Source organism: Oncorhynchus mykiss, chromosome 5 (assembly GCF_057628025.1).
Source record: "Oncorhynchus mykiss isolate SJ-2025 chromosome 5, ASM5762802v1, whole genome shotgun sequence".
In the NCBI taxonomy this organism is placed as follows: Eukaryota; Metazoa; Chordata; class Actinopteri; order Salmoniformes; family Salmonidae; genus Oncorhynchus; species Oncorhynchus mykiss.
In genome coordinates, this window is record NC_143026.1 from 71,160,319 (window position 1) to 71,172,149 (window position 11,831).

The 11,831-nt window shown below is 40.9% G+C and overlaps 1 protein-coding gene across 2 annotated transcripts in view; it reads right to left on the reverse strand.

Annotated features, from left to right (window-relative positions):
• The window catches only part of LOC110524447 (acyl-CoA-binding domain-containing protein 6), a 66,952-nt gene extending 57,683 nt beyond the window's left edge, over positions 1–9,269 (reverse strand). Inside the window, exons 1-3 of one of the 2 annotated variants that reach the window (XM_090235752.1) lie at positions 8,994–9,269; positions 8,558–8,622; positions 3,840–3,936 (exon numbers count right to left, since the gene is read on the reverse strand). In XM_090235752.1, coding sequence (XP_090091878.1) covers positions 3,840–3,936; positions 8,558–8,622; positions 8,994–9,269 — 438 coding nt within the window. Of the gene's footprint in view, positions 1–3,839; positions 3,937–4,279; positions 4,474–8,557; positions 8,623–8,993 lie in introns of those variants that run through there. The other variant, XM_090235753.1, reaches the window with a different exon arrangement.
• Between the last annotated feature and the right edge of the window lie 2,562 nt (positions 9,270–11,831).

Consider the following 11,831-nt stretch of genomic DNA (forward strand, 5'->3'; position numbering starts at 1 on the left):
AGAAGGGGACATATCTGCTTTGTGCTGAATTTTGATTGGGGAAGAAAAGTGCATTTGTGTTTCTCTCATGTTGGTACTTTCCTCAGCCTTGATAAATAGAGGTCAGAACAAACGATATAAAAACTATTCTGCATCTGTTGTATCAAACCCAACCCTACCCATGCTGGAAATGAAATAATTCAAAAGGAGGGACTGGTCTATTGAAACACAAACGTGTTGTTTCATTCAACCTTTTTTCAGCCCCTCCTTCCCATTCCCAAAGTCTTTAATCACGTTACCATCCACAGTTTTAATGCAGTAAAGTCTAAAAAAAATCATGACAGCTTTAATGGAAACAGGAGGTTTTGGTACAATTTTATAAATAATGACAATTTGTTCGTTCGACATGGTCGGATCTTTTTGTGTCTTTTTGTGTCAGCAAACTGTATTACGCGAGAAATGGCTTTGGAAAAGCCTTTATGCGCAAATATTGATTACAGTGCCTTTAGAAAGTATTCATACTTATTATGACTTATTCCGCATTTTTTTTGTGTTACAGCATCCACCACACCACCCTGCATGAGCAAAACCCACATCAGCTTCATACAACAGTCCTGGTGCCCAGCTCAGAGCAGAAACTATAACATGAAGTCCATGTAACTGTTCGTAGATCTCTGAGAGAATTGTGATGAGGCATATATCTGGGGAAGGATATTTCTAGTGTGCACAGTGGTCTCCAACACTGGGAAATTGAAAAAACATGGAACTACTCAGGCTCCGTCTGTCTGACCAAACTGAGCAACCGGGCGAAAAGGACCTTGGTCAGGGAGGTGACCAAGAACCCAATGACAGAACTACAGATGGGAGAACCTGCCAGAAGGACAACAGTCTCTACAGCACTTCACCAGTCTGGGCTGAATGGGAGAGTTGCCAAACGGAAGCCACACCTGAGAAAATGACAGCACGCCTGGAGTTTGCAAAAAAGCACATGAAAGACTGAGATCATAAGGCAAAAGATGCTGTGGTTTGATGAGACAAAAATGGTACTCTTTGGCCTGAATGAAAAGTGCTATGTCTGGAGAAAACCAGGCACAGCTCATCACCCGTCTAACACCATCCCTACCGTGAAGCATGGTGAGCGGCCCAGCCAAAGCCCAGACTTTAATATCTGTGGAAAGACTTGAGGATTGCTGTTCTCCGCCGCTCCCCATCTAACTTACCAAAGCTTGAGAAAATCTGCAAGGAAGAATGGGAGAAAATCCCCAAATCCAAAGCTGTATGTCGTCAAAGGTGCTTCTACAAAGTATGGACTCAGGAGTGTGAATACTTGTATACATGAGATACTTCTGTATTTCATTTTCTATACACTACCGTTCAAAAGTTTGGGGGCACTTAGAAAAGTCCTTGTTTTTAAAAGAAAATATTTTTTTTTGTCCATTAAAGTAACATCAAATTGATCAGAAATACAGTGTAGACACTGTTAATGTAAATGACTATTGTAGCTGGAAACGGCTGATTTTTAATTGAATATCTACATAGGCGTATAGAGGCCCATTATCAGCAACCATCACTCCTGTGTTCCAATGGCACGTTGTGTTAGCTAATCCAAGTTTATCAATTTAAAAGGCTAATTGATCATTAGAAAAACCTTTTGCAATTATGTTAGCACAGCTGAAAACTGTTGTGCTGATTAAAGTAGCAATAAAACTGGCCTTCTTTAGACTAGTTGAGTATCAGCATTTGTGGGTTCGATTACAGGTTCAAAATGGGCAGAAACAAAGAACTTGCTTCTGAAACTCGTCAGTCTATTCTTGTTCTGAGAATTGAAGGCTATTCCATGTGAGAAATTGCCTATAATGCTGTGTACTACTCCCTTCCACAGAACAGCGCAAACTGGCCCTAACCAGAATAGAAAGAAGAGTGGGAGGCCCTGGTGCACAACTGAGCAAGAGAACAAGTACATTAGAGTGTCTAGTTTGAGAAACAGACGGCTCACAAGTCCTCAACTGGCAGCTTCATTAAATATTCCCTCAAAACACCAGTCTCAATGGTCATCAGTGAAGAGGCGACTCGGGGATGCTGGCTTTGCCAGCAAAGAATGTGAAAAGAAAAAGCCATATCGCAGACTGCCAAATAAAAAGAAAATATTAAGATGGCAAAATAACACAGACACTGGACATAGGAACTTTGTAATTAAATTTGATGTTATTTTAAAAATGGAGAAAAAATGTGCTTTTCTTTAAAAAACACTGACATTTCTAAGTGACCCCAAACTTTTGAACGGTAGTGTACGTTTGCACAAATTTCTAAAAACATGTTTCAACTTTTTCATTATGGGGTATTGTGTATTAAAAAATATATTTAATAAATGTTGAATTCAGGCTGTAACAACAAAATGTGGAATAAATCAAGGGGTATGAACACTTTCTGAAGGCACTGTAATAACCATCATAACTTGGAGTCACGCGACGTGACGTGTGTCATGACACGTGGTCCTCACACTACGAATCAGGAAACCATGTTGTTTATTAGGCTACAGAAGGCTACAGATTAAACAAATTGTGATTAACTTCAGTTTGGGGAAATTGCACAGTGATCTTGATGCTCCTTTCCAGTAAATATTGAGGGTGTTATTCTGGTGACATGATGATCGATGCATGGCTGCTGTTTGACAAAAATATTGTCGCTCTTATCCATAATAATCTCATCATGTAGACTAGCCTACTGTATCTGAGAGCTGTTGGCTAGAGCGTGGGTGCCAAGACAAGAGTAGGCACATGCTGATTAATGCAACAGTTTTTGTGACAAAACTATCGGTTAAGTTGAAAATGCCATAGAAACACATTGAACTTGTGATTTTTATTCGGTACATGAAAAATAACATTTTGTTTGCACTACGTCATCACAGTGATATTTATCCACAACAAGTCCATTTGGTGGAAACACACCACTGGTGAGAAAATGTGCATATTTTCTTTATGCACATTTCTGAATCTGTCGCCAATTGGATGTAAATCTAGCTACTGTCAGTCTGCTTGGTCCCAGTTGGCAGGGTTGTTATTGTAATGGTGTATCATTTAGTGAGAATGATTCCAGTGCCATACTCTCCGAGAGAGCAGGCTCATGTCTGCATAACAACCCTACCCCAGATGCAGGCAGGTACACCACATACGCAATCTGTGAGCACAGAAAACATCTTGTATTTAGGCTAGATCAAAAAACCCTCTCACAAATAATGTAAAACTCACAATAATTATATTTTGCCTACATAGAAGATGAAAACAAAGAGAAAATCACAAAATTATTTCCTGGAGTTGGTTTCATTCTAATCTGTAAACATTAAAGAGACAGTATCAGGTGATGTTACACAAATGTTGACTAGCAGGGGGCACTGACTGACTGCAACTTGGCAGAAAGACCAAGCATTTGTCAAATAAATTAAAATTGTATTCGTCACATGCTTCGTAAAACACAGTCAACACCTGTTGTTTACAAAGCATGTAACAAATACAATTAGATTTTATTTGACAAATGCTTGGTCTTTCTGTCAAATTGCAGTCGGGCAGTGCCCCCTGCTGGTCAATGTGCCATACTGCATTCTAAGGTGCAGATGAAGCTGTCAATGTTCATTATCTTTATTTGGTCAAGTCAAGCCTACTGAAGCAATAGAGACAGGATTCTTATCAGAAGGGACACATACTATTATTTGCACACTTAACCTACAAATAAAAATGGTTCAAATGTGAGGAAGACATTTGTTTCAGTTCACATATCTCTGTGTTTCCTGCAGTTGGAAATGGTATTATGTAAATGTACCAGATGAAGTGTAATGTATTATTAGATTTGTGAGGGCGTTTTACCTTCTGACTGCTGTCTGGGTCTTGTGAAGTTACACACGAAACGTACTCCTGCATGGCCTGTTCTGCACTCATGTCCTCAAGCTGCTTCCATGCTGTCCTGTAGCAAAACATAACCACAACACTCAGCAGATTGCTTCTGTTCCTCCCAAAAGCATTAAAGAGAACAAGACCATGCAGTAAATTAGTTTCAATTTGTAACAAAAAAATTGAATGTAGAAACCGGTACGGTTTTGGAAACATAAGGAATGTGTCTTTCATATGAGCGAGAAATACCCCAAATATTCCATTTAAATGTGAATCGGCGAGTTCTGTTAACATCCCCGACGCTCGTTCTGAACGTTAAAACTCATCGCTTTGGGTACGGTTTTGGAAACATAAATGAAAGTATATTTCATATCAGCGAGAATTTTAAAAAACGAAGAGCTTAAATGAATATACACCGTTACAGGATTAGTGTTCCCACACAGCAACATCACCATGTTACAGCGCTTGTTTACGCGAGACAGATGGTAGACATCTGTGCTCATTAGTTATCTAGCATGCTCAGAACATTGTGTGTAAGCGTAACAGGGGATGAAGTGTAGTTCCTACCCAGTTCCTCCTCACACACAGCTTATGGATTTGTACAAAACTGCTACAGTAAGTATCTTTTTTATTTTAAAGATTATTTCTCGCTGATATGAAAGATGAGGGGCATATGTTTCAAAAACCATTTGACAAGGGATGATTATCGACATTTCTAATTAAAACACTACAAATTGTAGTTTACACACAGCCAACCATGGGCGAAGCTAACTGTTGAAAACCCTATGAAGAAGGATTTTTGAGAGCTAGATTCACCCAAGCCCAATATTGGACAAAAGGAGCCTAACATTGCTCCTTAGTTCAAGGACTTTACATGTTCAGTTTTAAGGGCAAAAAGGCTCTGAAAGCTAACACTCCCTAATAGTCTATCTAGACGCGAATCGATTCTCATTTGCGGTACGGTTCTAGAAACATAAATTCCTTTACTTTCCTATCACATCAAAATAATTTAACAAATGCAAAAAACACACTTACTGCACACTATATAACCGGTTGTGGTGTAAAGTCCAGTGGTGTAAAGTAATTAAGTAAAAATAGTTTTTGGGGGTATCTGTACTTCACTTTTACTTCACTACATTCCTAAAGAAAATGATGTACTTTTTACTCCATACATTTTCCCTGACACCCAAAAGTACTCGTTACTTTTGAATGCTTAGCAGGACAGGAAAATTGTCAAATTCGCACACTTATCATGTGATCATCCCTGGTCATCTGCCTCTGATCTGGCAGACTCACTAAACACAAACACTTTGTATATAAATTATGTCTGAGTGGAGTGTGACCCTGGCTATATATATAGCTAGCCAGGGTCACACTCAGACATACAGTGGGGCAAAAAAGTATTTAGTCAGCCACCAATTGTGCAATTTCTCCCACTTAAAAAGATGAGGCCTGTAATGTTCATTATAGGTACACTTCAACTATGACATACAAAATAAGAAAAAAAAAGATCCAGAAAATCACATTGTAGGATTTTTAATGAATTTATTTGAAAATTATGGTGGAAAATAAGTATTTGGTCAATAACAAAAGTTTATCTCTACTTTGTTATATACCCTTTGTTGGCAATGACAGAGGTCAAACGTTTCTGTAAGTCTTCACACACCGTTTCTGGTATTTTGGCCCATTCCTCCATGCAGATCTCCTCTAGAGCAGTGATGTTTTGGGGCTGTTGCTGGGCAACACAGACTTTCAACTCCCTCCAAAGATTTTCTATGGGGTTGAGATCTGGAGACTGGCTAGGCCACTCCAGGACCTTAATGCTTCTTACGAAGCCACTCCTTCGTTGACCGGGCAGTGTGTTTGGGATCATTGTCATGCTGAAAGACCCAGCCACGTTTCATCTTCAATGCCCTTTTCACTCAAAATCTCACGATACATGGCCCCATTCATTCTTTCCTTTACACGGATCAGTCGTCCTGGTCCTTTTGCAGAAAAACAGCCCCAAAGCATGATGTTTCCACCCCCATGCTTCACAGTAGGTATGGTGTTCTTTGGATGCAACTCAACATTCTTTGTCCTCCAAACGCGACGAGTTGAGTTTTTACCAAAAAGTTATATTATGGTTTCATCTGGTCATATGATATTCTCCCAATCTTCTTCTGGATCATCCAAATGCTCTCTAGCAAACTTCAGACGGGCCTGGACATGTACTGGCTTAAGCAGGGGAACATGTCTGGCACTGCAGGGTTTGAGTCCCTGGCGGCATAGTGTGTTACTGATGGTAGGCTTTGATACTTTGGTCCCAGCTCTCTGCAGGTCATTCACTAGGTCCCCCCGTGTGGTTCTGGGATTTTTGCTCACCGTTCTTGTGATCATTTTGACCCCACGGGGTGAGATCTTGCGTGGAGCCCCAGATCGAGGGAGATTATCAGTGGTCTTGTTTGTCTTCCATTTCCTAATAATTGTGGAGGACAGAGGAGCCTCTTAAAGAAGAAGTTACAGGTCTGTGAGAGCCAGAGATCTTGCTTGTTTGTAGGTGACCAAATACTTATTTTCCACCATAATTTGCAAATAAATTCATAAAAAATCCTACAATGTGATTTTCTGGATTTTTTTCTAATTTTGTCTGTCATAGTTGAAGTGTACCTATGATGAAAATTACAGGCCTCATCTTTTTAAGTGGAAGAACTTGCACAATTGGTGGCTGACTAAATACTTTTTTTGCCCCACTGTGTGTGTGTGTATATATATATATATATATATATAGCTAGCCAGGGTCACTCAGACACACACACACACATATATATATGTATGTATGTATATATATATATATATATGTATGTATGTATATATATATATATATATATATATATATACACACACACACATTTGAAGTCGGAAGTTTACATACACTTAGGTTGGAGTCATTAAAACTATTTTTTTCAATCACTCCACAAATTTCTTGTTCACAAAACTATAGTTTTGGAAAGTCGGTTAGGACATCTACTTTGTGCATGACAAGTAATTTTTCCAACAATTGTTTAAAAACAGGTAATTTCACTTATAATTCACTGTATCACAATTCCAGTGGGTCAGAAGTTTACATACACTAAGTTGACTGTGCCTTTAAACAGCTTGGAAAATTCCAGAAAATGTCATGGCATTAGAAGCATCTGATAGGCTAATTGACATGATTTGTGTCAATTGGAGGTGTACCTGTGGATGTATTTCAAGGCCTACCTTCAAACTCAGTGCCTCTTTGCTTGACATCATGGGAAAATCAAAAATAAATCAGCGAAGACCTCAGACAAAAAAATTGTAGACCTCCACAAGTCTGGTTCATCCTTGGGAGCAATTTACAAACGCCTGAAGGTACCACGTTCATCTGTACAAACAATAGTATGCAAGTATAAACACCATGGGACCACGCAGCTGTCATGACGCTCAGGAAGGAGACGTGTTCGGTCTCCTAGAGATGAACATACTTTGGTGCAAAAAGTGCAAATCAATCCAAGAATAACAGCATAGGACCTTGAAGAAACCGGTATAAAAGTATCTATGTCCACAGTAAAACGAGTCCTATATCAACATAATCTGAAAGGCCGCTCAGCAAGGAAGAAGCCACTGCTCAAAAACTGCCCTAAAAAAAAGCCAGACTACGGTTTGCAACTGCACATGGGGACAAAGATTGTACTTTTTGGAGAAATATCCTCTGGTCTGATGAAACAATAATAGAAATGTTTGGCCATAATGACCATTGTTATGTTTGCAGGAAAAAGGGGGAGGCTTGCAAGCGGAAGAACATCGTCCCAACCGTGAAGCACGGTGGTGGCAGCATCATGTTGTGGGGGTGCTTTGCTGCAGGAGTGAGTAGTGCACTTCACAAAATAGATGGCATCATGAGGAAGTAACATTATGTGGATATATTGAAGCAACATCAAGACATCAGTCAGGAAGTTGAAGCTTGGTCACAAATGGGTCTTCCAAATGGACAATGACCCCAAGCATACTTCTGAAGTTGTGGCAAAATGGCTTAAGGACAACAGTCAAAGGAGTGGCCATCACAAAGCCCTGAACTCAGTCCTATAGAAAACTTGTGGGCAGAACTGAAAAGGCGTGTGTGAGCAAGGAGGCCTACAAGCCTGACTCAGTTACACCAGCTCTGTCAGGAGGAATGGGCCAAAAGTCACCCAAATTGTTGTGGGAAGCTTGTGGAAGGCGACCAGAAACGTTTGACCCAAGTTAAACAATTTAAAGACAATGCTACCAAATATGAATTAAGTGTATGTAAACTTCTGACCCACTGGGAATGTGATGAAAGAAATAAAAGCTTAAATAAATTATTCTCTACTATTATTCTGACATTTCACATTCTTAAAATAAAGTGGTGATCCTAACTGACCTAAGACAGGGCATTTTTTACTAGGATTAAATGTCAGGAATTGTTTAACTGAGTTTAAATATATTTGGCTAAGGTGTATGTAAACTTCCGACTCCAACTGTATATACACAAATAATAGCAGAGACAATGATTTTTCAGCTTTTATTTCTTTCATCACATTCCCAGACGTATGTGTAATGTAATTGAACTGATACTCATGATCAAGTGCTAGATTCACCCATACAAATTCCTGCCAGGAATTGAATAAACACATCACACCAGCACCCTGATTAACCAATGACAAACATACCATTTTCTTTGACCTTCAAAATCGAAAAACCCAGGCTTTGCTGTATTGCACTTTCCAACCTTTACCTGTGAACATATGAAAGCGGTGATGTTTCGGGAAGGGATTGAATAGCAGCATAGCCGAATAATCTGTTTGACAGCACTCGGCAGAATTCTCACTAACCATTCAATGGCAATAGGTGAAAATTGATTATACACCTGTTTGTGATTTGTGTACTTAACTGTGGTTTACCCCCACCACCACAAGTCAACAAAACAGTGTAACAATGGTATTGTGTACGCAAGAGCATGATTTGGTGGCACAAATAGCTAGAAAATTAGACATGAATGTAGCCTGAATATGCATACCATGTCACCTGATAGATGCTATCTAGCTAGCATCTATTTAAATAACAAATTGAACCATTGTTTGGGATGTGCTGCTATCTGATAGTCACCTGTTTATACCTAGCATACAGGTACAACAATTGTTCCCTACTAGCCGTCTGAACTAGATCTCGGAGACGGTCTGCCGCTGCCTCAAATTCGTGTTCAAATTCCTCCCCTTCCAGTCGATGACCCGGGTCATCTACACCGCAGTAGAATTTCCCTAATCCTAGATCTGAGTCGGAGTCTGATCCTCCGCGGAGAGGCTCTCCTGTATCAGGCCGAGTTGGGTCGGTACCTGAGCCTGTGGCAGAATCAGGTGAAGACGATGGAGAGAGTGATGCCATTGTCGAAAATAAAGACGGCTGAAGAAATCAATGACAATTTTATAATACCGTTCTCAGTAGTTTCTACAGCCTACGCATATATAACGTTAATATGTATCGGGTTTCTATTTATTTTATCCTTTATCGCTAAGAATCGTTTATCCGTACTAGTTGGACTTGTTTGCACAAATGGTCCGTCTCTGGTACACCCCCCCTAAAAGACTCGGGTAGAACTAAGACTAGGAACAAAGGTTCGGAGTCTGACAAATCAAATCACATTTTATTGGTCGCATACAGATATTTAGCAGATGTTATTGTGGGTGTATCGACATGATTGTGTTTCTAGCTCCAACAGTGCAGTAGTGTCTAACAATTCACAAAAATACACACAAATCTAAAAGTAAAAAAGTAAAATATATAAATATTAGGATGAGCAATATCAACGTGGCATTGACTAGAATACAGTATATACATATGAAATTAGTAAAACAGTATGTACACATTATTAAAGTGACCCGTGTTCCGTTATTAAAGTGACCAGTGATTCCATGTCTATGTACATAGAGCAGCAGCCTCTAAGGTGCAGGGTTGAGTGACCAGGTCGTAGCCGGCTAGTGACAGTGACTAAGTTAAGGGCAGGGTACTGGTTGGAAGCCGGCTAGTGATGGCTAATTAACAGTCTGATGGCCTTGTCTGAAGCTGATTTTCAGTCTCTCGGTCCCAGCTTTGATGCACCTGTACTGACCTCGCCTTCTGGATCATAGCAGGGTGAACAGATGTCCTTGATGATCTTTTTGGCCTTCCTATGACATCGGGTGCTGTTGGTGTCCTGGAAGGCAGGCAGTGTGCCCCCGGTGATGCGTTGGGCAAACCGCACCATCCTCTGGAGAAACCTGCGGTTGCCATTCCAGGCGGTGATACAGCCCGACAGGATGCTCTCAATGGTGCATTAGTAAACGTTTGTGCGTGTGTTAGGGGCCAAAGCCAAATTTCTTCAGCCTCCTGAGGTTGAAGAGGCGCCGTTGCGCCTTCTTCACCACACTGTCTGTGTGCATGGACCATTTCAGATTGTCATTGGTGTGTATGCTGAGGATCTTGAAGCTTTTCACCTTGTCCATCTCGGTCCCGTCGATGTGGACGGTCGCGTCGACCTAAGATCCAGACAGAAATAATTGTATTTATTAGGATCCCCATTATCCGGCGCCTATGGCGACAGCTAGTTTAACTGGGGTCTGACACGAAAAATACAATACAGACAAAAGACTACAATGTACATACATTTAAAAGCATTAACATGTGTTTGTCTTTCAGTTACACATAATCTCAGCAAAAAAAGAAACGTCCTCTCACTGTCAACTGCGTTTATTTTCAGCAAACTTAACATGTGAAATATTTGTATGAACATAACAAGATTAAACAAATGAGACATAAACTGAACAAGTTCCACAGACGTGTAACTAACAGAAATTGAATAATGTGTCCCTGAACAAAGGGGGGATCAAAATCAAAAGTAACAGTCAGAATCTGGTGTGGACACCAGCTGCAATAAATACTGCAGTGCATCTCCTCCTCATGGACAGCACCAGATTTGCCAGTTCTTTCGGTGAGATGTTTCCCCACTCTTCCACCAAGGCACCTGCAAGTTCTCTGACATTTCTGGGGGGAATGGCCCCTAGCCCTCATCCTCCGATCCAACAGGTCCCAGACGTGCTCAATGGGATTGAGATCCGGGCTCTTCACTGGCCATGTCAGATCACTGACATTCCAGTCTTGCAGGAAATCACGCACAGAACGAGCAGTATGGCTGGTGGCATTGTCATACTAGAGGGTCATGTCAGGATGAGGGTACCTCATGAGGGAGGAGGATGTCTTCCCTGTAACGCACAAGCTCAGTCTGATGATGCTATAACACACCGCCCCAGACCATGACGGACCCTCCACCTACAAATCGATCCTGCTCCAGAGTACAGGCCTCGGTGTAACGCTCATTCCTTAGACGATAAACGTGAATCCTACCATCATCCCTGGTGAGACAAAACCGCAACTCATCAGTCCAGCCTCTCTCAGCCTAATGCGGACAGTCTGAGCACTGATGGAGGGATTGTGTGTTCCTGGTGTAACTCGGGCAGTTGTTGTTGCCATTCTGTACCTGTCCCGCAGGTGTGATGTTTGGATGTACCGATCCTGTGCAGGTGTTGTTGCACGTGGTCTGCCACTGCAAGGACGATCAGCTATCCGTCTTGTCTCTCTGTAGCGCCATCTTAAGCGTCTCTCAATCCTCACATTGCAGGGACCCTGGGCATCTTTATTTTGGTGTCTTTCAGAGTCAGTAGCAAGGCATCTTTAGTGTCCTACGTTTTCATAACTGTGACCTTAATTGCCTACCGTCTGTAAACTGTTAGTGTCTTAACGACCGTTCCACAGGTGCATGTTCATTAATTGTTTATGGTTCATTGAACAAGCATGAGAAACAGTGTTTAAATCCTTTACAATGAAGATCTGTGAAGGTATTTGGATTTTTACGAATTATCGTTGAAAGACAGGGTCCTGAAAAAGGGACGTTTCTTTTTCTGCTGAGTTTAC